The 25,132-nt window shown below is 47.1% G+C and overlaps 1 protein-coding gene across 1 annotated transcript in view; it reads right to left on the minus strand.

Annotated features, from left to right (window-relative positions):
- The window catches only part of KPNA1 (karyopherin subunit alpha 1), an 80,327-nt gene that overhangs the window by 15,226 nt on the left and 39,969 nt on the right, over positions 1-25,132 (minus strand). The window contains exons 7-11 of the mRNA XM_054163827.1: positions 15,927-16,015; positions 14,037-14,136; positions 12,977-13,140; positions 10,976-11,054; positions 7,454-7,579 (exon numbers count right to left, since the gene is read on the minus strand). Coding sequence (XP_054019802.1) covers positions 7,454-7,579; positions 10,976-11,054; positions 12,977-13,140; positions 14,037-14,136; positions 15,927-16,015 — 558 coding nt within the window. The remainder of the gene's footprint in view (positions 1-7,453; positions 7,580-10,975; positions 11,055-12,976; positions 13,141-14,036; positions 14,137-15,926; positions 16,016-25,132) is intronic.

Below are 25,132 nucleotides of genomic sequence, written 5' to 3' on the forward strand. Positions count from 1 at the left end.
TGGGTAGATTGAGATTGGATGTTAGGAAGAAGTTCTTCCCCATGAGGGTGGTGAGAGACTGGCACAAATTGCCCAGGGAGGTGGTAGAAGCCTCAGCCCTGGAGGTTTTGGAGGCCAGGCTGGATGTGGCTGTGAGCAACCTGCTGTAGTGTGAGGTGTCCCTGCCCATGGCAGGGGGGTTGGAACTGGCTGATCCTTGAGGCCTCTTCCAGCCCTAACAACTCTATGATTCCATGATACTTGACTGCCACTGGTCCTCACCCAAACATGACCTTGCCAGCAATGCCATACTTTGCTCCTAACTCAGACTCTTTTGAAGTCTTGCCACCATAAACACCATGGAAAGATTTTAGACCACTCAAGAAAATTATGGCATAAAGCAAACTCACTTTCCATTTAAGTTATCTTAGAGACAGTTGGCCTGTGTAAACCATAACAGTGTGAATCATGGCATTCCTTTTCCACATTCCCAGCGCTCCTGGGGCTTCTTTGGAGACAAGCCTCTGACAACTGTCAGCTTATATCCTTCCCACACTTCATAAGAGTGTATTTCAATCCAGGGTTTTTGCAACTGAACAGGCAACGTTCCATTTGCTGCACTTGCCCACATTACATTTCAGCAAGGATAGGAAACCCTAAAGGAGGAAAACCACGACACGGATCCTTCTGCTCCCGTGCCTAGCCATACTCAGGCTTCCAGGTGTTCTTGTGAGAGCTTAAGGTATATTACAAAAGAAGTGATAAGTTTCTTAACCTGTCAAGAGGAGAGAACTCCTATGGTGTCTTCACTGTCAGAAATGGAAGAGTGTGTCTGGAGCACTCACTGCCTTTCATAGACTTTCAACGGCTTGCGATGCGAAGTTAGACACAGAACATGTCCTGAGGTATGTGATAGCCTTTCATACCCTTCAGAAGGGTCGACAGTCAGGATTTAGCTCCAGTTGTGCAGTTCTCCTTCTGACTCCCAGGAAGATGTAGTTCCCCTTCTCCCTGACTGGGGAAGCTATCCACTGAAGTACAGCAAAGCTGTATACAAACTAGGAAATTAACAAACAGAAACTATACTTAGTGACAATCACGACTGCATCAGGATATACACATCCAACCCACATCTTAAAAGCACAGAAATCAAGAGGGGAAAGACCACTGGTTTGCTGCTGCCTAGGCACTGCCGAGAACACACTCTGAAAGGCTTTCACTTCCACCTTGGGTAGGGGGAAAGAAAAATCCCCAAACCTGCTGTGCTTTAATAGGAGCTACACAAGACAGTTCAGCTCTGACTTCCACACGTTCTGCGTGTTGAAACAGTGCCTTAACGCTGCAGTTGACTCGGTTGTGTTGGAGTGCAAATCTAATGGTGATAGACAGGCTGCTGCCTTACACTGTAGGAAGGGCAGAGAAAGCCTTTGGAGTGTGCTACCAAACAGCATTGCAGGCAGTATGAAAGTGGAAATGAACAGAGAAATCCTTCCCGCTAACTTTACGTTTCAATACTTCAGAGTGGGTGGATGGAGGGAGTGTAACCCAATGCAATCTTTGACAACACTAAATATAGCTCTGTCTGTTAATATTGGCTGGGCAATTTACCAAAACACTTCATTTTCTTCTTGGGGTGCAGAAGGAATTGCTAGATTATGGTTTGAACATCACCCAAGCCCTTGAGTACTGTGTTCAATTTTTGGGCCCTTGCTACAAGGAAGATTTTGAGGTGCTGGAGCATGTCCAGAGAAGAGCAATGAAGCTGGGGAAGTGTCTGAAGAACAGCTCTTGTGAGGAGTGTCTGAGGGAAGTGGGGTTGTTTATTCTGGAGAAGAGGAGGCTGAGGGGAGACCTTCTTGCTCTCCACAGCTCCCTGAAAGGAGGCTGGAGCTAGGTGGGAGCGCTCTCTTCTCCCTAGTAGCAAGTGATAGGATGAGAGGGAATGGCCTCAAGTTGCACCAGGGGAGTTTAGGTTGTATATTAGAAGAAAGGTCTTGACTGAAAGGTCCTCAAACACTGGAACAAGCTCTCCCCAGGGAGATGGCTGAATCCCCATCCCTGGAGGTGTATCAGAGATGCAGAGATGTGGTGCTGAGGGACACAGTTTAACACCAGACTTGGTGGAGTTAGGTAACAGTTGGACTCAATGACCTTAAAGGTCTTTTCCAACCAAAACAATTTGATGATTCTACAGTATTGTAGCATCCCTGCTGCACAGGAGCAACAACTCACTAGTTAGACCAGCAATAATGCTGCTTTTACTATGCCAGGCAGACATCTGCTTTCCAGCTAACGACTGTGCATGCTGAAAATCCAGTTAATATCACAGAGACTAGAATAGATTTTGCCTCTAGAAGGAACTACTGTGCAGTTTGGAGGGACTGGGGAGAAAGGAAAAACAATTTACTTTGGACCTGCAGCTAGTACTTTAGAGAAACAAAAACAATAAACCCCCTCAATTCATGGATGAATTAAGCTCCTCCATGAACTAAGTTAAAAGAGCTATTTCTCCCAGATGGGAGTTATCCTTGGTCCTCACAGAGGGTTTTTCCCCTCAATTTCAGCAGATGACCCTCTTCACGAAACACTTCACCAAACAGCATTTGCTGACTTCAAGCACTGTTTCAAGATGTTTTCCAGCTCAAACATTTACAATGATTTCTGACACTGAGTAGGAGTCAACAGAAGTAATGCCTCAGAGAAGGCAGTTTGTGAGAATGAAGACCTAGCAGCTCTGGAGCTGGGAGTGGGTTTCATTGCACCTTGTAGCTCACGTGACATTCTCTAGCTTGAGACTAGAAACTACAGAATTAGAGCCTTCCTGAAATTTGTTCAATGTGTAAGGAGCCTTCCCTTTCAATGTGAGATCATCACTGCAATTACACCTGCAGTAGTCTGTTTTATGTCCAAGAAATTACCACTTTGAGATCTCTCATCAAGCAGGTAGGAAACATTCCCCAATGCACCTCACGTCACAACGTTCCTGTGAAGAGTCTCCTTCTGCGGTTCTAAGCCTCAGGACAGACACAACCTGCACAATGTCCTGACTAGCTGGATAGTTAGCTTCTGCTCACAATCACAAACATTTTTGTAACTCTCAGTGCACATTAAATAGAATAGAATAGAATCAACCAGGTGGGAGAAGACCTTTGAGATCATCCAGTCCAACCTATCACCCAACACCATCTAATCAACTAAACCATGGCACCAAGTGCCTCATCCAGGCTCTTCCTAACCACCTCCAGTGGTGGTGACTCCACCACCTCCCTGGGCAGCACATTCCAATGGCCAATCTCTCTTTCTATGAAGAAACTCTTCCTAACATTCAGCCTGAACCTCCCCTGGCACAGCTTGAGACTGTGTCCTCTTGTTCTGGTGCTGCTTGCCTGGGAGGAGAGACCAACCCCCACCTGGCTACAACCTCCCTTCAGGGAGTTGGAGACAGCAAGAAGGTCACCACTGAGCCTCCTCTTCTCCAGGCTGAGCAACCCCAGCTCCCTCAGCCTCTCCTCACAGGGCTGTGCTCCAGACCCCTCCCCAGCTTTGCTGCCCTTCTCTGGACACCTTCCAGCAACTCAAGCTCCTTCCTAACCTGAGGAGCCCAGAACTGGACACAGGACTCAAGCTGTGGCCTAACCAGTGCTGAGTACAGGGCACAATGACTTCCTTGCTTCTGCTGGCCACACTATTCCTGATGCAGGCCAGGATGCCATTTGCCCTCTTGGCCACCTGGGCACACTGCTGGCTCATGTTCAGCCTACTATCAACCACTACTGCCAGCTCCCTCTCTGCCTGGCTGCTCTCAGCCACTCTGACCCCAGCCTGTAGCTCTGCATGGGGTTGTTGTGGCCAATGTGTAGAACCTGGCACTTGGATGTGTTCAATCTCCTGCCCTTGGACTCTGCCCATCTGTCCAGCCTGTCCAGGTCCCTCTGCAGAGCTCTCCTACCCTCTAACAGATCAACTCCTGCCCCCAGCTTGGTGTCATCTGCAAATTTACTGATGATGGACTCAATCCCTTCATCCAGATCATCAATAAAGGTATTGAACAGGATGGGGCCCAGCACTGATCCTTGGGGCACACCACTGGTGCCTGGCTACCAGCTGGATGTGGCACCATTCACCACCACTCTCTGGGCTCAGCCCTCCAGCCAGTTCCTGCCAGACAACGCACTTAGGGCAGTGTGTGCTTCACCATGCAGCATGTGTGTGCTCTGTGTTTGAAGGCAGCTCACTCACTATGAATAGGGCCTGATTCTTAAAAGAGCTAGAGCTTTCACTTGGGAGAAGCTACTTCTCCCATTTTTTCCACTTGATTTGAGTAATGCATCGACACGCTCCCAGCCTTGCCTGTGACACAGCGTAAGGCAGCTGCCTGAAGCTGGATTCTGTTACTACTGCAAATGTTTGGGTGATTTGGTTGACTCTGTTTACTTCTTGGAGCAGGAATCCTGAGGAAGCAAGCTTCTACCCACACAAATGTAAGTATTTTTCCATGCTGTTTTTGCACTTCTAAAGAACCACCTGCTAGAAACCAAGATGCAATATTAACGGATCATAGCATTCATTTCCCTCTCCCTGCCTTCCCACCTCACTGCTCCTTATCACACAGCAAATCTAAGCTGTTCTCAGCAGAATGGTAGCTGACCTGAACTGGTGATAAGACACTCCTAAATCTGTTAAAACTCTTACACACACACAAGTTTGTGTACCTAATGACTTTGTTTAGCTACAGCAGGCCCATTCTGCTTTTACAAAGGAGAGATTATTTCATCCTTGTTTTCAAATGAATCTGTGACAATGATTTAGAGGACAGATGAATAGCAAGGTTATGACTCTGCACCTAAAGCCTTTTCCATCTCTGGGCAGTGGCTTATCAGGTGTAAGAGCACTCTGCAGACAAGGGTAGACACTTACTCCGTCACTTGAACAGCACAACATGGCACAGTGAAGCAAACACCTCTGCAGAAGTCAGAGAATTGAATACACTATTGAAATAGCTTTAGGTGCACTACAGTTTAAGTCACCTCTAGGACTTTTGACAATAGCATCTTCAGTAAGTCAAGATAAGAAAATAGTGAGCCTGGAGTTCTGAAAAAGTGATCTAATAAATTTTACTTTATACTCTCAGTTCTGATAATTATTTCACAACAACCCTATGCAGTGCTACAGGCTGGGGTCAGAGTGGCTGGAGAGCAGCCAGGCAGAAGGGGACCTGGGGGTACTGGTTGACAGTAAGCTGAAAATGAGCCAGCAGTGTGCCCAGGCAGCCAAGAAAGCCAATGGCATCCTGGCCTGCATCAGGAACAGTGTGGCCAGCAGGAGCAGGGAAGTCATTCTGCCCTGTACTCAGCACTGGTTAGGCCACACCTTGAGTCCTGGGTCCAGTTCTGAGCTCCTCAGTTTAAGAAGGACATTGAGACTCTTGAATGTGTCCAGAGAAGGGCAACAAAGCTGGGGAGGGGTCTGGAGCACAGCCCTGTGAGGAGAGGCTGAGGGAGCTGGGGTTGCTTAGCCTGGAGAAGAGGAGGCTCAGGGGAGACCTTCTTGCTGTCTCCAACTCCCTGAAGGGAGGTTGTAGCCAGGTTGGGATTGGTCTCTTCTCCCAGGCAACCAGCACCAGAACAAGAGGACACAGTCTCAAGCTGTGACAGGGGAGGTTTAGGCTGGAGGTGAGGAGAAAGTTCTTCCCAGCAAGAGACATTGGCCATTGGAATGTGCTGCCCAGGGAGGTGGTGGAGTCACCATCACTGGAGGTGTTCAAGAGAGGATTGGACATGGCACTTGGAGCCATGGTTTAGTTAGTCCTGAGGTGTTGGTAACAGGTTGGACTTGATGATCTCTGAGGTCTTGGCCAACCTTGTTTATTCTATGATTCTTTACAGAATGACTTGTAGGGATATCTGATTTTCTCAAGCTCTCATCTTTCCTAAGTCTGCCACACCCCTGTGCAACCTGAAGCACCTCTGTGACAGGCATGGTAAAAGCTAACAAAGTTAAGAAAATGTGTTGGGCTGAATTTTCCCCAGAAAGTAAGTTGAAGACTTCCCATGAAATGCAGCAATGGCTTTCTGGAGAGAAAACACTGCTCACCCCTATAGTAGCAGCATGGATAAAGCAGCCAAAAGATTCCTCAAGGCAAGAGAACCAAAGGCAAACCCATTTTTACCTTAGTTCAAGCAGTACTATCTCTGCTGCACTGCTAACTGGAGGGCAATTACTCCTGCTGATGCAGGAGACACAGTGGTACAGTTGATGGCTTTACACACCACTTGGTTAGAAATTCACATAATCCACAGGTTGAACACACAAGCCACAACACAAAGGTGGAATCAAAATTCTCAAAGCTCTACCAAGGTTAGATGCAGTAACTGTACCTTTCACTGCATCAGACAAACCCCACAACCCTCAGTGATAACACACAGATGGAGAAAGCCAGAGCAAATACAACTGCAGGAAGTCTTTTTGCTAGCAGCTACACTTCTAACTTAGTTGCATCCTTACACCAGACAAGAAGGACATACACAGCTTTTTACAAGCTCCTGCAAGTTTTCTGCTGAAAGAAAAGTTAGAATTTAATAGAAATAGAATAGAATAGAAAAGGAATAGAAATAGAATAGAAAAGAATAGAAAAGAAAAGAATAGAAATAGAATAGAAAAGAATAGAAATAGAATAGAAAAGAATAGAAATAGAATAGAAAAGAATAGAAATAGAAAAAGAAATAGGAATTAACCAGGTTGGATGAGAGCTTTAAGCTCATTGAGTCCAACCTATCACCCAACACTATCTATAGCCCTTGGGGCAAGAGTGTTGACCACTTCAGGGTAGTTCTGATCATACAGAAAGAATAATCCAGAGGCATAAGATTTAAGACTAGCAAGCACCAGGCTGCTCTCCAAGAAGGTAGGTATGGAGGACTCCTTGGCCACTTTCAGTGATGCACTGCAGCATTTGGTTTACTTTCTGAGAGGCACTGTTCCTGCCTCATTACTAGCAGCAAGTATTTCTGCTGTTTATAGACAGATCCTTTTGCTATTGCTCAAAGAACACATATCTACAACTGGGCTTCCAGGAATCCTTTGCCATCTCACAACATTCTGCATCCAGTGAGGGAGAAATACAACTTCAGAAGAACAACATTCTCCTCTTAGTGACTATCAAAGGCATGAAGCAAATTACTAAAGACAGCTTTTCTTGAGCTTGGGCTCATTTTGTCCTTCTCTAGCATGACCATCTCCCTCCCCTTACAATCTACTGATGATTATAAAATCAAAGAGTTAGAATATGAGACTGGGCCACTGGAACATTCTAATTACACAAAGAATCTATGACAAACTTCTGCTGATATGTAATTATGGGTAATTATGTGTATGCATACAAGTATGTCCTTTATCCACAAAACCCTCTGCACTGCTGATGTGTATGTCTTCTAGTTTGCAAGACACAGATTTCTATCACAGTTGAAAAGGTTACCTGGATCTGGGCTCTGTTTCCAGCTGTTATGTTTGATATTGTCCAGCATGCTTCCTTTTTGATGGATTCTTTTGGGCTGCTTAGCAAGTGCAGCAAACTCTGCAGGGCTGAACAGTTCAGAATTACCTGAACACAACAGAAAAAAAACAGTAATGAAAATGATATACAACCAACCCACAAAACCAACCAACCAACTGAAAACCCAAAGAAACCACATCTTAGAGGAAATTTAGAATAGAATAGAATTAACCAGGTTGGAAAAGACTTCAGAGATCATCAAGTGCAACCTATCACCCAACACCATCTAATCAACTAAACCATGGCATCAAGTGCCTCATCCAGGCTCCTCCTAAACACCTCCAGGGATGGTGACTCCACCACCTCCCTGGGCAGCACATTCCAATGGCCAATCTCTCTTGCCGGGAACAACTTCCTCCTCATCTGCAGCCTAAACCTCCCCTGGCACAGCTTGAGACTGTGTCCTCTTGTTCTGGTGCTGCTTGCCTGGGAGAAGAGACCAACCCCCACCTGGCTACAACCTCCCTTCAGGGAGTTGGAGACAGCAAGAAGGTCTCCCCTGAGCCTCCTCTTCTCCAGGCTAAGCAACACCAGCTCCCTCAGTCTCTCCTCACAGGGCTGTGCTCCAGATCCCTCCCCAGCTTTGCTGCCCTTCTCTGAACACATTCAAGTGTCTCAATGACCTTCTTAAACTGAGGGGCCCAGAACTGGACACAGGACTCAAGGTGTGGCCTAACCAATGCTGGGTACAGGGCACAATGACTTCCCTGCTCCTGCTGGCCACACTGTTCCTGATGCAGGCCAGGATGCCATTGGCCTTCTTGGCTGCCTGGGCACACTGCTGGCTCATGTTCAGCCTACTATCAACCACTACCCCCAGGTCCCTCTCTGCCTGGCTGCTCTCCAGCCACTCTGACCCCAGCCTGTAGCACTGCCTAGGGTTGTTGTGGCCAAAGTGTAGAACCTGGCACTTGGATGTGTTCAATCTCCTGCCCTTGGACTCTGCCCATCTGTCCAGCCTGTCCAGGTCCCTCTGCAGAGCTCTCCTACCCTCTAACAGATCAACTCCTGTCCCCAGCTTGGTGCCATCTGCAAATTTACTGCTGATGGACTCAATCCCCTCCTCCAGATCATCAATAAAGATATTGAACAGGATGGGGGACTATAATGTCTTCACAAGCTAAAAAGCATAGAACAGAATCACAGTGGTTGGCATAGACCTTTAAGAGCATCAAGTCTCACCATTACCTGCCTCTACCATGGCCATGGCTACACCACATCCTTGAGCACCATATCTAGATGGACTTTACATACACCCAGGAAAGAGGATTCAACCACTTCCCTGGGCATCTTGTGCCAGTCTTGGATATCCCTTTTGATACAGAAGTTTTTCCTAATGTCTAACCTCTGCTGGCATAACTCAATGCTATTTTCTCTTGTCCTATCAGTTGTAGCTTGTGAGAAGAGACCAACATTCACCTCCCTACAACCTCCTTTCGGGGAGTTGTAGAAAGTTATGGTTTCCCTTTAGCATCCTCTTCTCCAGATGAGACAACCCCAGCTCCCTCATCTGCTCCTAAGATTTTTTCTCAAGAACCTTCACCAGCTCTGTTGCCCTTCTCTGGAACTGCTAAAGCACTCTGATGTCTGTCTTGAGTCATCCCAGGAGATGACCACCAAAAGTTCAAAAACACCAAATGTAAACAAAGTTAAACATTCAGCAACATAAATGTTTCCAGGATTGCTAAGGAGCAAAACAACTCAATAGTTCACTAAGAGATTGTGTAATTGGTTTGCTTAGAAAAGACCTTTAAGATCATTGAGTCCAACCATTATCCAACTCCACCTGAAGTCTGATGTTCCTCAACACCACATCTCTGCCTCTTTTAAGCACCTCCAGGCATGGGGATTTAACCACCTTTCTGGGCTGTCAAGAAGTGTCCTCTATCAGCCAACCCAAACCTCTCCTGGTGCAACTTGAGGCCATTCCCTCTCATCCTATCAACTGTTACAAGGGGGAAAATGCCATTTTGCACCAGGCTCCAAGCTCCTTTCAGGGAACTGTAGGGTGAGGTGGTCTCCCCTCAGCCTCCCTTTCTCCACACTAAACAACCCCAGCTTCCTCAGCTGCTCCTCACAAGATCTGCCCTCCAGACCCTTCACCAGCTTCACTGCCTTTCTCTGGACACAACTTCAGCACTTCAAATGTTTTTCTTATAGTGAGCAGCTCAAAATAGAACACACTACTCAAGGCATGGCCTGACTGGTGCAGAGTCCAAGGGGACAACCACTTCCCTGGTCCTGCTGGTCACACTAGTGCTGATACAGGCCAGTACAACGTCGGCTTTCTAGGGAGGCTAAGAGTCAGTGAAGTTTTCAAAGCAGTAGATTTCTTTGAGCTTTTTTACTTCCTATTACCAACTGATCTTCACAAGAAGTTATCTGAATACACAAAGAAATAGGACAAAACTTTATCATAAGGTACAACAGCAGAAGCCTCTAACTGGAGCTTCTGCTCTGCATGTAAAAATAGATTCCCACTAGCTGTAAGTAAGACACTTATCAAAGGTATGGACCCTCTGCTCCAAGAGTTTAAAATTCAGAGGCAACTGCTGTCTCTTGAAAACCTACCAAGCAGCAGGGCCTCAGGGTGGTAACTGATTCCCCTTCCTGGGAGGTGTTTCAAAGATGCAGAAACCTGGCACGAGGGACCTGGTTTAGCACCAGAGGTGGCAGAGGTACAGCAGAGCCATACACACATCCCAGCTACAGCTGTGTAAGAATCACCAGCAGCTCAGCACTGCACAGCAGAACTGTGAAAACACCTACATGTTTTGAGCCAGCTGATGTCATCTACTTTCCTTTCAAACAGCATAAGAGCAAGAGGATTTGCTTATAGAATTAACCAGGCTGGAAAAGACCTCTGAGATCATCAAGTCCAACCTATCACCCAACACCATCTGATCAACTAAACCATGGCACCAAGTGCCTCATCCAGTCTCAAACTCCTCCAGTGATGGTGACTCCACCACCTCCCTGGGCAGCACATTCCAATGGCCAATCTCTCTTGCTGGGAAGAATTTCTTCCTAACCTCCAGCCTAAACCTCCCCTGGCACAGCTTGAGACTGTGTCCTCTTGTTCTGGTGCTGGGTGCCTGGGAGAAGAGACCAACCCCCACCTGGCTACAACCTCCCTTCAGGGAGTTGGAGACAGCAAGAAGGTCTCCCCTGAGCCTCCTCTTCTGCAGGCTAAGCAACCCCAGCTCCCTCAGCCTCTCCTCACAGGGCTGTGTTCCAAACCCCTCCCCAGCTTTGTTGCCCTTCTCTGGACACCTTCCAGCAACTCAACCTCTTTCCTAAACAGAGGGGCCCAGAACTGGACACAGGACTCAAGATGTGGCCTAACCAGTGCTGAGTACAGGGGCAGAATGACCTCCTTGTTCCTGCTGGCCACAACTAACAAAGATGAAGTACAGCCCAACACAAGGGAACAAGAATCCATACCTGGGTCTGGACGTCATCGCCTGTGACGATGTTCCCAACAGCTCGTAAGGCAGGAGATACAACTTTGTAGTCATTGTGCCTACAATTAACAAGGAAAGGCCTAAGTTTTAACCATCTTGAAGCACCTTCATCTTCACATCCTCAAGAGAGGAACATCCATCAGCCAGTGGACAGCTTCCCTGTTAATCCTGACTTATCTGAATCAAAGCACTCTTGGTTTTTAACCCTATGGTTTAACCCTTCCGAGGGTTTCTAAAGCTTTAAGCCTTCAGACAGCATCCATCAGCAGGAAAATAAAACACAGGATTGACAAAACACAAGTACTTCAGAATAGTGACATCCTTGTGAGGGAAAATTAATCAGCTTTAACTATGAAACATGCTACTTCAGGTGGCATGCACAAAGGCAGAGAGTGAGCCAGAGGAACACAGACAGGAACTGTGTGTTTAACCTCCACACCTTCTGTCATCATGTGCATCCTCCCATCAGCACTGTTAAATCAGAAGTGTGAAGGAAGGAATTTTCCTCTCAAATTAAAACACTGCCTTAATAGTAGTATTTTTTCTTCAATTTACATCACTGAAAACCATTATTTCTTCTTCTTCTTACATAACTGAATGCTCCACAGCCTTCCTTTAGCCTTGAAGAAATGGTTCTAAAAGAGGCCAGGCCCCCTGACCCCAGCTCCCACAGTTACACTTCGCTGCCCAAAGTACTCTTTCACAGTCCATGTACTATCTATTCTACTATTCACTAAATTGTACTACTGCTTACATTTCTATCTTTGATATCCTTCAGCAATTTCATTGTTAGGTAATTATAACATGGACTTCAGTAGCACAGAGAGCATTAAAAGCCTAGCATGGATGGGGTTGCAAGGCATCTTAAAAGTCATCAACTTCCATTTCCAACACATGCCCTCCTCCCCTGCACGGAGGGTTCTACCTTCCACTAGATCAGGTTGCTCAAAGCTGCATGCAAGCTGGCCTCAAACCCTTCCAGGGGCAGGGCATTCACAACCCCTCCAGGCAATCTGTTACCATTTCCTGAATCTACTCTCTTTAAACCTGAAGCTATCACCTCTTGTCCTGTCATTACATGTCACTGTAAAAGTCCCTCTCCAGCTATCCCTGCAGCCTCCTTCAAATACTGGAAGGCTGCTATAAAGTGTCCCTGGAGCCTTCTCTTCCCCAGGCTGAACAACCCCACCTCTCTCAGCCCGTGTTCATAAGAGAGGTGCTCCAGCCCTCTGATCACGGCTCTCCTCTGGACTTGCTTCAACAGTCTCATATCCTTCTTAAGTTGATGTCCCCAGAGCTGAATACAGTACTCTAGGTGGGGTCTCACAGCAGTGGAGGAGAGAAGGAGAATCACCTCCCTTGATCTGATGGACATCCTTGTTTTGACACAGCTCATGATATGGTTGGCTCTTTGGGCTCCAAGCACACACTCTCAACTCAAGCTGAGCTTCCTCCCAGCCAGCAACCCCAAATCTTTCTCCTCAGGACTGCTCTCAGTCCACTCAATGCCCAGCACATTTTTGTGCTTGGAATTGCCCTGACCTCCCCCTCTGCCTTCTACAACTTGGGCAGGGTAGCTAGAGCAACTGATGGTGAAGACTGAGGCAAAAAAGTCTCATGGAGTACCTTGGTCTTCTTCATGTTCTAGGTAATAAACTCTTCCTTTTTCTTCCAGAGAGGCCCCACCTTCCTTTTATACCTAGCATTCTATAGGTACAGAAACTTGCCTTGCTGCCCTTGGCATGGCTGGCCAGATTTGATACTCTCAGGGCTCTAGCTTTCCTAATTCGATCCCTGGGTACTTGGACAATTCCTCTGTACTCTCTCAGGCTATCTGTCCTCTCTTCCACCCTCTGGAGGCTTCCTTTTTATGTGTGAGTTTGTCCAGGAGCTCCTTGTTTGTGTTATCTAACTAAACTTCCTATTGCTGGAACCTTGAATTTAGGGAAAACAGTGAATTTGCTCCAGAGACATTTCTTACATCAGCAATTCCACAAGTCTTCTGCAGACCCCTGCATCAATCACAGCCTGGATTTTATCATTGGGGCCATCAGACAAATAGGACAAAGCCCAGCAGGCATCAGCTAATACATCCGTGTCATTGACAAAAAGCAGCCAGGAGAGCACATTTAGACAAGGTGAAACCTGCAAGACATTAAGAGAAGATACATTACACTGGGTGATTAAAAGAGCCAGAAGATCTATTAACATGTCAGTTCATTTTGTTATGTGACATTGTAGGACTAGGCAATAACAAGGACTAGACAAAACATCCCAAGGTTGAATACTCAGAAACTTTAAGACCTAGGCAGAACTTCTGTGCAGGGCTCTGTAGCTACACAAGAGGAACACAGCAGCAGAAAAGCACTGTGAGAAGTCTTCAGCCTCTACAGACCAATGCCTGGCAACTTGAAGTCATACTTGTCTGCTAAGATGTGCAGCCAAAACGTGCAGAGCTTTGTTCTGCTCCGAAACTGTCACCTCCAGTACAAGAGCAGCCACAAAACTGGAGGGCAGCCATGTTAAAATGGTGGGTGTGGATCTCTGCCCAAAGAACTAAATATATTCAAAACCTTCATCTGTGAGAAGCCCATATGTTATTTCAGAAAAATTCTGAATTATTTCTGCTATATAGAATAGAATAGAATAGAATAGAATAGAATAGAATAGAATAGAATAGAATAGAAAAAAACAGGTTGGAAGAGACCTCTGAGATCATCGAGTCCAACCTATCACCCAACACTATCTAATCAACTAAACCATGGCAACAAGTGCCTCATCCAGGCTCTTCCTAAACACCTCCAGGGATGGTGACTCCACCACCTCCCTGGGCAGCATATCCCAATGGCCAATCTCTCTTTCTGAGAAGAACTTCTTCCTAACTTCCAGCCTAAACTTCCCCTGGCACAGCTTGAGACTGTGTCCTCTTGTTCTGCTGCTGGTTGCCTGGGCGAAGAGACCAGCCCCCACCTGGCCACAACTTCCCTCCCCTCTCATTGCTTATTTGGCTACTACCACATTTCCTTTCCAACAGCTCTTACCTTGGCAAAATCTGGAGGAGGATTTTTCCCTCTGCAGAGGTTGGACAGAGCCCATACAGCGTTTCGGGTCATAGTGAGACGGTTCTGTTTTGAGAGCAATCTAAAACAGCAAACAAAACAACTGTAACTCTGGCTTTTGCAAAATGTCTGCTCCAGAAGACACAGGCAGCCCAATGATCCAATGCAGTGGCATACTGATGCCTTCACGAGGTCTGCATGCCTAAACAGCCCTCTCACATTGGCGTTATCGCACCGACGAAAGCTGTGTCAGCTGTGGGATCAAACCTAGCACTGGCAAAGTTGTCTGTGGAGTTGGTTAATTAAGTCAAACACAATGTGAAGCCTCCAAACAAAGCTTTTTTCCTGACAACTTAGAAATCACAGACTGGTAGGAGTTGGAAGGGACCTCTGATGAACACCCAGTCCAACCCCTCTGTTAAAGGAAGTTCTCCTAGATCAGGCTACACAGAAACATGTCTAGACTGGTTCTGAAAGTCTCCAGAAGAGAAAACTCCACAACCTTAAGTTCAAGTGGTACCTCCTGTGTTCTAGTTTGTGCCTTACCCTATCACTGGACACCACTGAAAGTAGTTTGGTCCCATCCTCTTGGTCTCCACCCTTTATACACTGATAAGCATAAAGAAGATCCCCTCTCTGTCTGCTCTTCTCCAGGCTAAAGAACTCCAGATCTCTCAGCTTCTCCTCATAAGAGAGATGCTCCAGTCCCCTGAGCATTTTCATGGTCCTCCACTGGACTCTCCAGTAGGTCTCAGTCTCTCTTGAACTGGGGAGCCCAGAACTGGACACAGTACTCCCTATGTGGTCTCAGCCATGCAGAGCAGTGGAGGAAGGGAGCCTGTCCATTTACAGTGGCAAAAGCCTTGCTGAAGCTGAGGCAGACAACACCCACTGCTCTCTCCTCACCTACCCAGCTGGCCACACCATCAGAGAAGGCTGTCGTCAATCCATGCTGACTACTCCTCATAATCAAGGACTAGCTATAGTGGTCCTTGGCCTTGGAGGAATGCAGTAAGGTAAGACAACTTTAACAACTCAGTTTCTTTTTCTCCCAGCCACCCCAGACTCTAACAATGCTTTCATGAGAGCAGCGGAGAGCTTAATCGCTGCCGACGGTTTGTGAAGGACAGACGGACTAATCCCAATTTGGGTACGAGAGATGGTGTCACTGTTTCAGCAATACATGGTCCTTCAGCAGAGGGCCATCAAGATCATTAGCAGACTAGAGAAATGACACAATGGGAGAGCTAGAGACCTGGATTTGATCAGCCTCAGGAGATTGTGTAAGGGTAGGTACAACTACTGTCTTCAATAGTTTAATAGGTGGCTATAGGAAAGAGGAAGCCAGGATCTTTCCCAAAGGTATGCAGTGACCCGACAAGCAGCAATTGTCACAAGGTAAAACACAGAAAATAGTGACTAGGTATTAGAACACTGTATTTCCCCATGCTAAGGTCAAATACTGCAACAGGTTGCCCCAGGTGGTTACAGCATCTACCTCTGATGTTCCCAATTTGACTGGTTACATAGCTGAGCAATCTAATCTGATCTTACCTGCTACGAAGAAAGGCTCTGGCTGGATGACCTCCAGAGGTGCCTTTCAACTTACATTATTCTAGATCCCTGTAATAGGCCCAGGCAACCACCCACTCTGAAGAATAAAATAGTTCAGCTTAGCTGCTCCTAAAACATGTTTCCATTTCAGCTCCAGCACAAAAGCAGTTCAGGAGCTCCCAGGAAAATGTCTCATTAGTCCACAACAAAACCAAACAGACAAATAAAATCCCTGTTGCTCTTCCATGCAGAAAACAAACTTTGGTTTTACCAGAAACTCAAGTAAAATTCAGTAAAATATATTAAAATCAGACTTACTGCAATAAAGGGGGCAGGATATTACAGTCCAATACATAGTCTCTGCACATAGTGCTGTCTCCAGCAATGTTGCCAAGAGCCCACACTGCCTGCAAGGGAAAAGAGGAGAATGGCAATTGCTTTTATTCTCACAACTGAACCAGTCTAGCATGTGTATCAGAGTGGGAGATGCCCTCTTCTCACTGTCACCTACCAGACAACATACAGAAGGGGAATGCATTCTGGCTGAGTATTACATGTGTACACCTGAAATCAATGTTTGGCTCAGGAATACTTACACAGCCTCAAGAGGAATAGCAAAACATCCAAGAGGTTATGTCTCCAAAGACTGCAGGCAGACATAACCTTGATCTGTCCGCAATATAAGAGATGAGCTTATCTCCTCAGCTTTAGTAACACACTAATCCTGCTCTCCTTGTCACAACTAGTTCAAGCCCAGATGTTCAAGCAGTTTTCACCTAGCTGTGACAGGTTAGGCTGTGCCTTTAAGAAAAGGAGAGCTGCAGAATTCTCCAGCTGAATGTTTGGGTGTCAAAAGGAAAACAAAGATTAATTCTAACCGAATTTCATTGGTCAGATGTGAGATAGCAAATATCTCACATTGTTTTGTCTCACTCACTCCAGCTTCAGTCTGACTTTTTGCTTCTTGGCCATAGAGCATGCAACTGAGCCTGGACTAGACTAGGCTAGACTAGACTAGAATAGAATTAACCAGGTTGGAAGAGATCTTCAAGATCATCACATCCAACCTATCAACCAATCCAACCCACCTAATCAACTAAACCATGACACCAAGCACCCCATCAAGTCTCCTCCTAAACACCTCCAGTGATGGTGACTCCACCACCTCCCTGAGCAGCACATTCCAATGGGCAATCTCTCTACGAAGAATTAATAATAATTACTTAGGAATAATTCATCAACTTCTTCATCAGAGTCACAGAAAGGTAGGGGTTGGAAGAGACCTCCAGAGATCATCTAGTCCAACCCCTTCTGCTAAAGCAGGTTCACGTAGAGCAGGTTGTATAAGAATGCTTGCAGGTGGGTTTTGAAATCTACAGAGGAGATTCCACATCTCTCTGGGCAGCCTAGTCCAGTGCTCAGGCACTCTCACAGCAAAGAAGGTTTTCCTTATGTTTGAGTGAAACCTCCTGTGTTCTGCTTTGTGTCCCTCTCCTGTCACTGGCTAGCAATGAAAAGGGTCTGGCCCCATCCTGTTCACCTCAGGCCTTTAGGTGATAGGTTGGACTTGATGATCTTTGAGGTCTCTTCCAACCTTGGTGATTCTGTGATGGAGTCACCATCACTGGAGGTGTTTAGGAAGAGCCTGGATGAGGCACTGGGTGCCATGGTTTAGTTGATCAGATGGTGTTGGGTGATAGGTTGGACTCAGTGACCTCTGTGGTCTTTTCCAACCTGGTTAATTCTATTCTATTCTATGCAAAGTTCTATTCTATTCTAAAGTGTTGATAAGACCCCCTCACAGTTTGTTCTTCTCCAGGCTAAACAGCCCCAGGTCTTTCAGCCTCTCCTCACAGGGCTGTGCTCCAGACCCACTCCTCAGCCTCATAAGAGAGAGGCTCCAGCTCCCTCAGCAGCTTCATGGTCCTCCATTGGACTCTCTCCAGTAGTTCACTGTCACTCTTGAACTGGGGAGCCCAGAACTGGACACAATACACCAAGTAAGGCCTCAGAAGGGCTGAGCAGAGAGGGAGGACAACCACCCTCAACCTGTTGGTTACACTCTTGTTCATGCATCCCAGAATACTGCTCACTGAATGGCAGCACAGCCTGATGGGGGTCTCAGCCACTCCTCTCAGCTGTGTATCATTAACCACATTGATCATGGACAGCAACTGGGTTTATCTTCAGTTGAAAACTATGTATTTATTTGCAGAACAATGTGTTATAACTATTTCTTTAACTGAATGTAAATAAGTTCCCCACATAAAAAATCTTTTCTGCTTGGTAAACACCTTTAAGAACAAACCCAACCATTATCCAGCATAGTTTCCCTTCTGTATCTCTCCTTGAAATGAATAAATTTCTGTTTAAAATAAATAAATAAATGGGCAGAACAAGCCAAGTGAGCTTCAGGAGATTCTCAGATAATCTGAAATGAACTTCCTTATCAATGTGTCAATTGATTTCTTGCATTAGATTTCTAATGGAACATTAGAATAGAATAGAACAGAACAGAATAGAACTAACCAACTTGGAAAAGACCTTTGAGATCATCAAGTCCAACCTCTCACCCAACACCATCTGATCAACTAAACCATGGCACCAAGTGCCTCATCCAGTCTCCTCCTAAACACCTCCAGTGATGGTGACTCCACCACCTCCCTGGGCATCCCAATGGCCAATCTCTCTGTCTGTGAAGAACTTCTTCCTAACATCCAGCCTGAACCTCCCCTGGCACAGCTTGAGTTTGTGTCCTCTTGTTCTGGTGCTGCTTACCTGGGAGAAGAGACCAACCCCCACCTGGCTACAACCTCCCTTCAGGGAGTTGGAGACAGCAAGAAGGTCTCCCCTGAGCCTCCTCTTCTCCAGGCTAAGCAACCCCAGCTCCCTCAGCCTCTCCTCACAGGGCTGTGCTCCAGACCCCTCCCCAGCTTTGTTGCCCTTCTCTGGACACCTTCCAGCAACTCAACATCTTTCCTAAGCTGAGAGGCCCAGAACTGGACACAGGACTCAAGCTGTGGCCTAACCAGTGCAGTGTACAGGGGCAGAATGACCTCCCTGCTCCTGCTGGCCACACTGTTCCTGATGCAGGCCAGGATGCCATTGGCCTTCTTGGCCACCTGGGCACACTGCTGGCTCATGTTCAGCCTACGATCCACCAGCACCCCCAGGTCCCTCTCTGCCTGGCTGCTCTCAGCCACTCTGACCCCAGCCTGTAGCACTGCATGGGGTTGCTGTGGCCAGTGTGCAGAACCTGGCACTTGGATGTGTTCAGTCTCCTGCCCTTGGACTCTGCCCATCTGTCCAGCCTGTCCAGGTCCCTCTGCAGAGCCTCTCTACCCTCCAGCAGATCAACTCCTGCCCCCAGCTTGGTGTCATCTGCACATTTACTGCTGATGGACTCAATCCCGTCCTCCAGATCATCCATAAAGATACTGAACAGGATAGGGCACATTTTTAAGAAGCACCAAAAGCACTAGACAATCCTGCAGAATTAGTAGGAGCTAAACTCAGATGTGTAACAACATTTAGATCCAGCTGTCAGCTAGCTGGAAACAAAATTAAAAATCTCCTCTTCTCTACCAGGGGAGGTTCAGGCTGGATGTTAGGAAGCTCTTCATAGAGAGATTGGCCATTGGAATGTGCTGCCCAGGGAGGTGGTGGAGTCACCATCACTGGAGGTGTTTAGCAAGAGACTGGCTGAGGCACTTGGTGCCATGGTTTAGTTGATTAGATGGTGTTGGGTGATAGGTTGGACTTGATGATCTCAGAGGTCTTTTCCAACCTGGTTAGTTCTGTATTCTGAACACCATAAACAGATCAATTGTTAGTCTATAAACTGCAAGTTGTTAAAGGGAGTAAAACACTATTCTGGTGAAGGATTTTTTCCCCTCCTGGTTTCCAGGCTTCTGCTGTCAGAGACAGGTCAGCAGGCTATACTCATGTTTGCTGTGAAACAGCACAGCCCTTACTATGTGATGTTCACCCCCAAAACTGATCTTAAGCATGAAAACTTATTTTTCATTCCAACTCTTTATTGTTTTACAACTGTTGTGACCCCAGTCTGCCTGGAATAAACATATTGGGTCTGGCAGCCTCACGGACTCAGAAATGAGAAGAGAGCTACTGGAGAAGCTGAGCTGAAGAGACTGAACGCCTCCTGCACAATGCCATTTGTGTTGTAAGTGGGAGAAGCCACACTCATTGCTCCTTGCCTGAGAAATGAGCCAAAGATTTCAGATGGCTCTAAGTAAAGCTGTACATTGACAAAAACAATGTCTAGAGGTAACAGAGGTCAGAATTTGCAGCAACTTTCTTTGATTGAACATGGGGATGCCTTTGTCTGAAGACACAAATTCCCTGCCTGGACATTCTTACACCCATTAAAACATCCCTGGAAGCCACATTTAACTTGCCTGTGGACACAGTTTCTGCCATTACAGCAGTATCTATTTTTAGGGTTGACAACAGTGATAATCACTTAATCCAAGAATCCATTCTGGCCCTGAGTGACAGGCTGGGTTTGCAACAGCAAATCTCAGAAAGCCTGACCAGAGAGGTCCAACAGCACATCTACACTGCTATTCCCCCTCTTGGATTTCCTACAGCAAGAGGAGTTTGTCAGAGTACTGTGCTATCACTGAAGCCTGTAAGAGAGGAAGCTGCAAGGAATCCCTGCAATGCTGATGACTGACAGCACCCAGGATGCAAAGACACTCAAATAGCCTTAGAGAAACAGGCAAGGTTTCGTTCAACAAGATGCCTTCCCTGAAGGGATTACCTTAGCTTTCCAGTGAAGTCAAGACCATGAGTCAAGCTTATTTAAACTCCTCTCATCAGGCATCACTATAAATACAAAGCTCTGTCATGGTTCCCAGGGATGACTGTTGAACAATAACAGGTGGCCTCAGGGTCTGCTGGTATGACTAACAGCCCACTGTTTACATTGCTGCTTTTAAGCATGCCTCAACATGTACATGGTTTAGCTTGCCCTTTTAGCTTCATTCTACACACCATGAATGTTTTATGCTGTTTTCTGGATAGGTGCAAAGGCAAAAGGCTGCCCAGGGAGGTGGCTGAGTCACCATCACTGGAAGTGAATCATAGAATCAGTAAGGTTGGAAAAAACCTCAGAGATCATCAAGTCCAACCTGTCACCCAACACCTCAGGACTACTGAACCATGGCACCAAGTGCCACATCCAGTCCCTTTTTGAACACTTCCAGGGATGGTGACTCCACCACCTCCCTGGGCAGCACATTCCAATGGCTAACAACTCTCTCTGGGAAGAACTTTCTCCTCACCTCCAGCCTAAACTTCCCCTGGCACAGCTTCAGACTGTGTCCTCTTGTTCTGCTGCTGCTTGCCTGGGAGAAGAGACCAACCCCCACCTGGCTACAACCTCCCTTCAGGTAGTTGTGGACAGCAATGAGGTCTCCCCTGAGCTTCCTCTTCTCCAGGCTAAGCAACCCCAGCTCCCTCAGCCTCTCCTCACAGGGCTGTGCTCCAGACCCCTCCCCAGCTTTGTTGCCCTTCTCTGGACACATTCAAGAGTCTCAATGTCCTTCCTAAACTGAGGGCCCCAGAACTGGACACAGGACTCAAGGTGTGGCCTAACCAGTGCTGAGTACAGGGGCACAATGACCTCCCTGCTCCTGCTGGCCACACTGTTCCTGATGCAGGCCAGGATGCCATTGGCCTTCTTGGCCACCTGGGCACACTGCTGGCTCATGTTCAGCCTACTATCAACCAGTACCCCCAGGGCCCTTTGTGTTTGTCTGCTCTCTAGCCACTCCAAACCCTTGCCTTTAGCATGGGATGAAGAATAGCCTGGATGAGGCCCTTGGTGCCATGGTTTAGTTGATCAGATGGTGTTGGGTGATCGGTTGGACTTGATGATCTCAAAGGACTTTTCCAACCTGGTCAATTCTATTCTATTCCATTTCAGTTTATTACATCCAAAAAATAAATGGCTTTAAAAAAATTCCATTTCAGTATTTTCCAAGATCTCCACCCAGTCCTGAGGATGAAAACCTGTACATTTTAAGAATGGTAGTCTAATAGTCACTAGGGACTGCCACAGGTCTCCTGTTTGTTTTACTCTTCATTACACTCCAGTGGTTTGTCATGCTGTTCTATACAACTACAGCAGCCAGTAACAGCAAAGTGCAAGTTTTGCAGGGTACTGTTGAGCCACATAATGCCTTCTGTCAACATTCTGACAACTCTTCACTTGTCCCTGGATTCTGAAGGCTCTCAGCCTCTACTTCATTAGGCCTGTGGACACAACAACCAAGTTCTAAACCAATCACCACCAGTGTATGGAGTCTGTGCCATTTAATGAAGAAACACTATATACAGTGAAAATCAACAGTTTCTCTGCTTTTGGCTGCTGACTTGGGAAATGGATCTAATGCTGGGATGAAGACAGTGAATATTAGCTTGCATACCAGTGTGACTGGGTAAGTGGACACAAGAAGGCCAGATTCCTAGGAGATGACTTCTACTCCTGCTCCAGTACACAAAACACTTCTCCTTCAGTGGCTGGACTACCTTATTTAGAATAGAATAGACCAGGTTGGAAGAGACCTTTGAGATCATCAAGTCCAACCTATCATCCAACACCATCTAATCAACTAAACCATGGCATAAAGCACCCGATCAGGTCTCCTCCTAAACACCTCCAGTGATGGTGACTCCACCACCTCCCTGGGCAGCACATTCCAATGGCCAATCTCTCTTGCTGGGAAGAACTTTCTCCTCACCTCCAGCCTGAACCTCCCTGGCACAGCTTGAGACTGTGTCCTCTTGTTCTGGTGCTGCTTGCCTGGGAGAGGAGACCAACCCCCACCTGTCTACAACCTCCCTTCAGGTAGTTGTAGACATCAATGAGGTCTCCCCTGAGCCTCCTCCAGGCTAAGCAACCCCAGCTCCCTCAGCCTCTCCTCACAGGGCTGTGCTCAAGGCCTCTCCCCAGCCTCGCTGCCCTTCTCTGGACACATTCAAGTGTCTCAATGTCCTTCTTAGAGGGGCCCAGAACTGGACACAGTACTCAAGGTGATGCAGCCCAGGATGCCACTGGCCTTCTTGGCCAGGAGGGCACATTGCTGGCTCTTGGGAAATTTATCCACCAGTACTCTCAGGTCCTTCTCCACAAAGGTGGTCAACCTCTAACCTGTACTGGTGCAGAAGGTTATTCCTTCCCCAGGTGCAGGACTTTACACTTGCCCTTTTTGAACTTGATGAGATTCCCCTCTGCCCAGCTCTCCAGTCCATCCACGTCTCCCTGAATGTCAGCAGAGCCTGAGGGTGTGTCAGCCACTCCTCCCAGTTATGCTAACAATAGGAGACTGGGAGGAGTGGTGGACACACCCTCAGGCTCTGCTGCCATTCAAGATGATCTGGACAGACTGGAGTGCTAGGCAGAAGGGAATCTTGAGTAGAGGTGGTACACTGAGCTAGCTCAAGAAAGAAAGGCAAGTTACACACAGCAATTCTACTGACAAGTGCAAGGTCAGACATCTAAGAACAGAGAGGTCCCAGCTACAGGATGGGGAACTGCACCATGGAAGTCAATGACTCTGGAAAGAGCAATGGATCATGCTGGATAATCAGCTTATCCCGAGCTTGGAGCCAGCGTCTGTGGCAAAGAGATTCCAAGGACATCTTGGAATGTACAGATTAAAGTATCAAGGAAAAATTAAAATTAGGTGCCAGCATCTGTGCAAACAGCACTGCTGGGAGAGTGACACTGGAACACCCAAACCTTTTGATTGATCCAGCACCACAAAGAGATACTGAAACAAAGAAACGTTCAGAAAAGGGTCACCAAACCCACAGCAACCATCACAGAAGCACTGTCATAATGAGCATTGAGAGCTTACTTTCATTTTCTCTAGGAAAGCTTAAGCTACATTCTGCTACGTAGCTAAAGGGGGAAAAAAGAGAGCTTGCTGAGTACCAGTGAAACAACAGCAAATAGAATAGAATCACAGAATCACAGAAACACCAAGTTTGGAAGAGACCTCAAAGATCATCAAGTCCAACCTGTCACCACAGACCTCATGACTAAACCATGGCACCAAGTGCCACGTCCATCCCCTCTTGAACACCTCCAGGGAGAGGGACTCCACCACCTCCCTGGGCAGAACATTCCAACAGCTAACAACTCTCTCTGTGAAGAACTTTCTCCTCACCTCCAGCCTAAACTTCCCCTGGCACAGCTTGAGACTGCGTAAAGCAGGTTGGAAGAGACCTTCGAGATCATCACATCCAACCTATCACCCAACACCACCTAATCAACTAAACCATGGCCCCAAGCACTGACACACTGAATTTAGGGAGCAGAACCTCAAGCAACGCTCAGCTGATAGAAGGGAATGTTTTAGCCCTTGTGGGCCACAAACCTTGGGAAAAAACTGCAATTATATAGAGGGAAAAAAAAGCATTTAGCTGATTACCAACGGCCACTGTGACTCAGGGAAGCCACACAACGACCTGAGAGTAAGAGCTGGTAAACATTGCCAGAGAGTCTTTTGTCTTCTCTCTGAACTTAGATAAGAGATGCTTGATCGTTTGCCTTTTGTCTAACACCATTGGCATGGCATTTAACAAGTCCAAGTGCCAGGTGCTGCACTTTGGCCATGGCAACCCCATGCAGAGCTACAGGCTGGGGGCAGAGTGGCTGAGAGCTGCCAAACAGAGAGGGACCTGGGGGTGCTGATTGACAGCCTCCTAAACATGAGCCAGCAGTGTGCCCAGGTGGCCAAGAGGGCCAATGGCATCCTGGCCTGTATTAGGAATAGTGTGGCCAGCAGGAGCAGGGAGGTCATTGTGCCCCTGGACTCTGCATTGGTTAGGCCACACCTTGAGTCCTGTGTCCAGTTCTGGGCCCCTCAGTTTAGGAAGAATATTGAGACACTTGAACGTGTCCAGAGAAGGGCAACAAGGCTGGGGAGAGGCCTTGAGCACAGCCCTGTGAGGAGAGGCTGAGGGAGCTGGGGTTGCTTAGCCTGGAGAAGAGAAGGATCAGGGATGACCTCATTGCCCTCTACAACTACCTGAAAGGTGGTTGTAGACAGGAAGGGGTTGGTCTCTTCTCCCAGGCAAGCAGCAGCAGAACAAGAGGACACAGTCTCAAGCTGTGCCAGGGGAGGTTTAGACTCGAGGTGAGGAGAAAGTTCTTCACCGAGCGAGTCGTTCGTCATTGGGATGTGCTGCCCAGGGAGGTGGTGGAGTCACCGTCCCTGGAGGTGTTCAAGGGGAGATTGGACGTGGCACTTGGTGCCATGGTCTAGTCATGAGGTCTGTTGGGACAGGTTGGACTTGATGCTCCTTGGGGTCTCTTCCAACCTTAGTTATACTGTGATACTGTGTGATACCTGCCTGGGCCTAGCTCAGGGATGTGTTCCCTGGCATTTCCTCGGCAGCCAATCACGAGTCGGTAACTGTCACACAGACACATCTGATTACCAATCACAAGTGGCTTTTGATTATGTTAGCCTATATAAAGAAAAGACTTT

This window comes from Dryobates pubescens, chromosome 8 (genome assembly GCF_014839835.1).
Source record: "Dryobates pubescens isolate bDryPub1 chromosome 8, bDryPub1.pri, whole genome shotgun sequence".
Classification (NCBI taxonomy): domain Eukaryota; kingdom Metazoa; phylum Chordata; class Aves; order Piciformes; family Picidae; genus Dryobates; species Dryobates pubescens.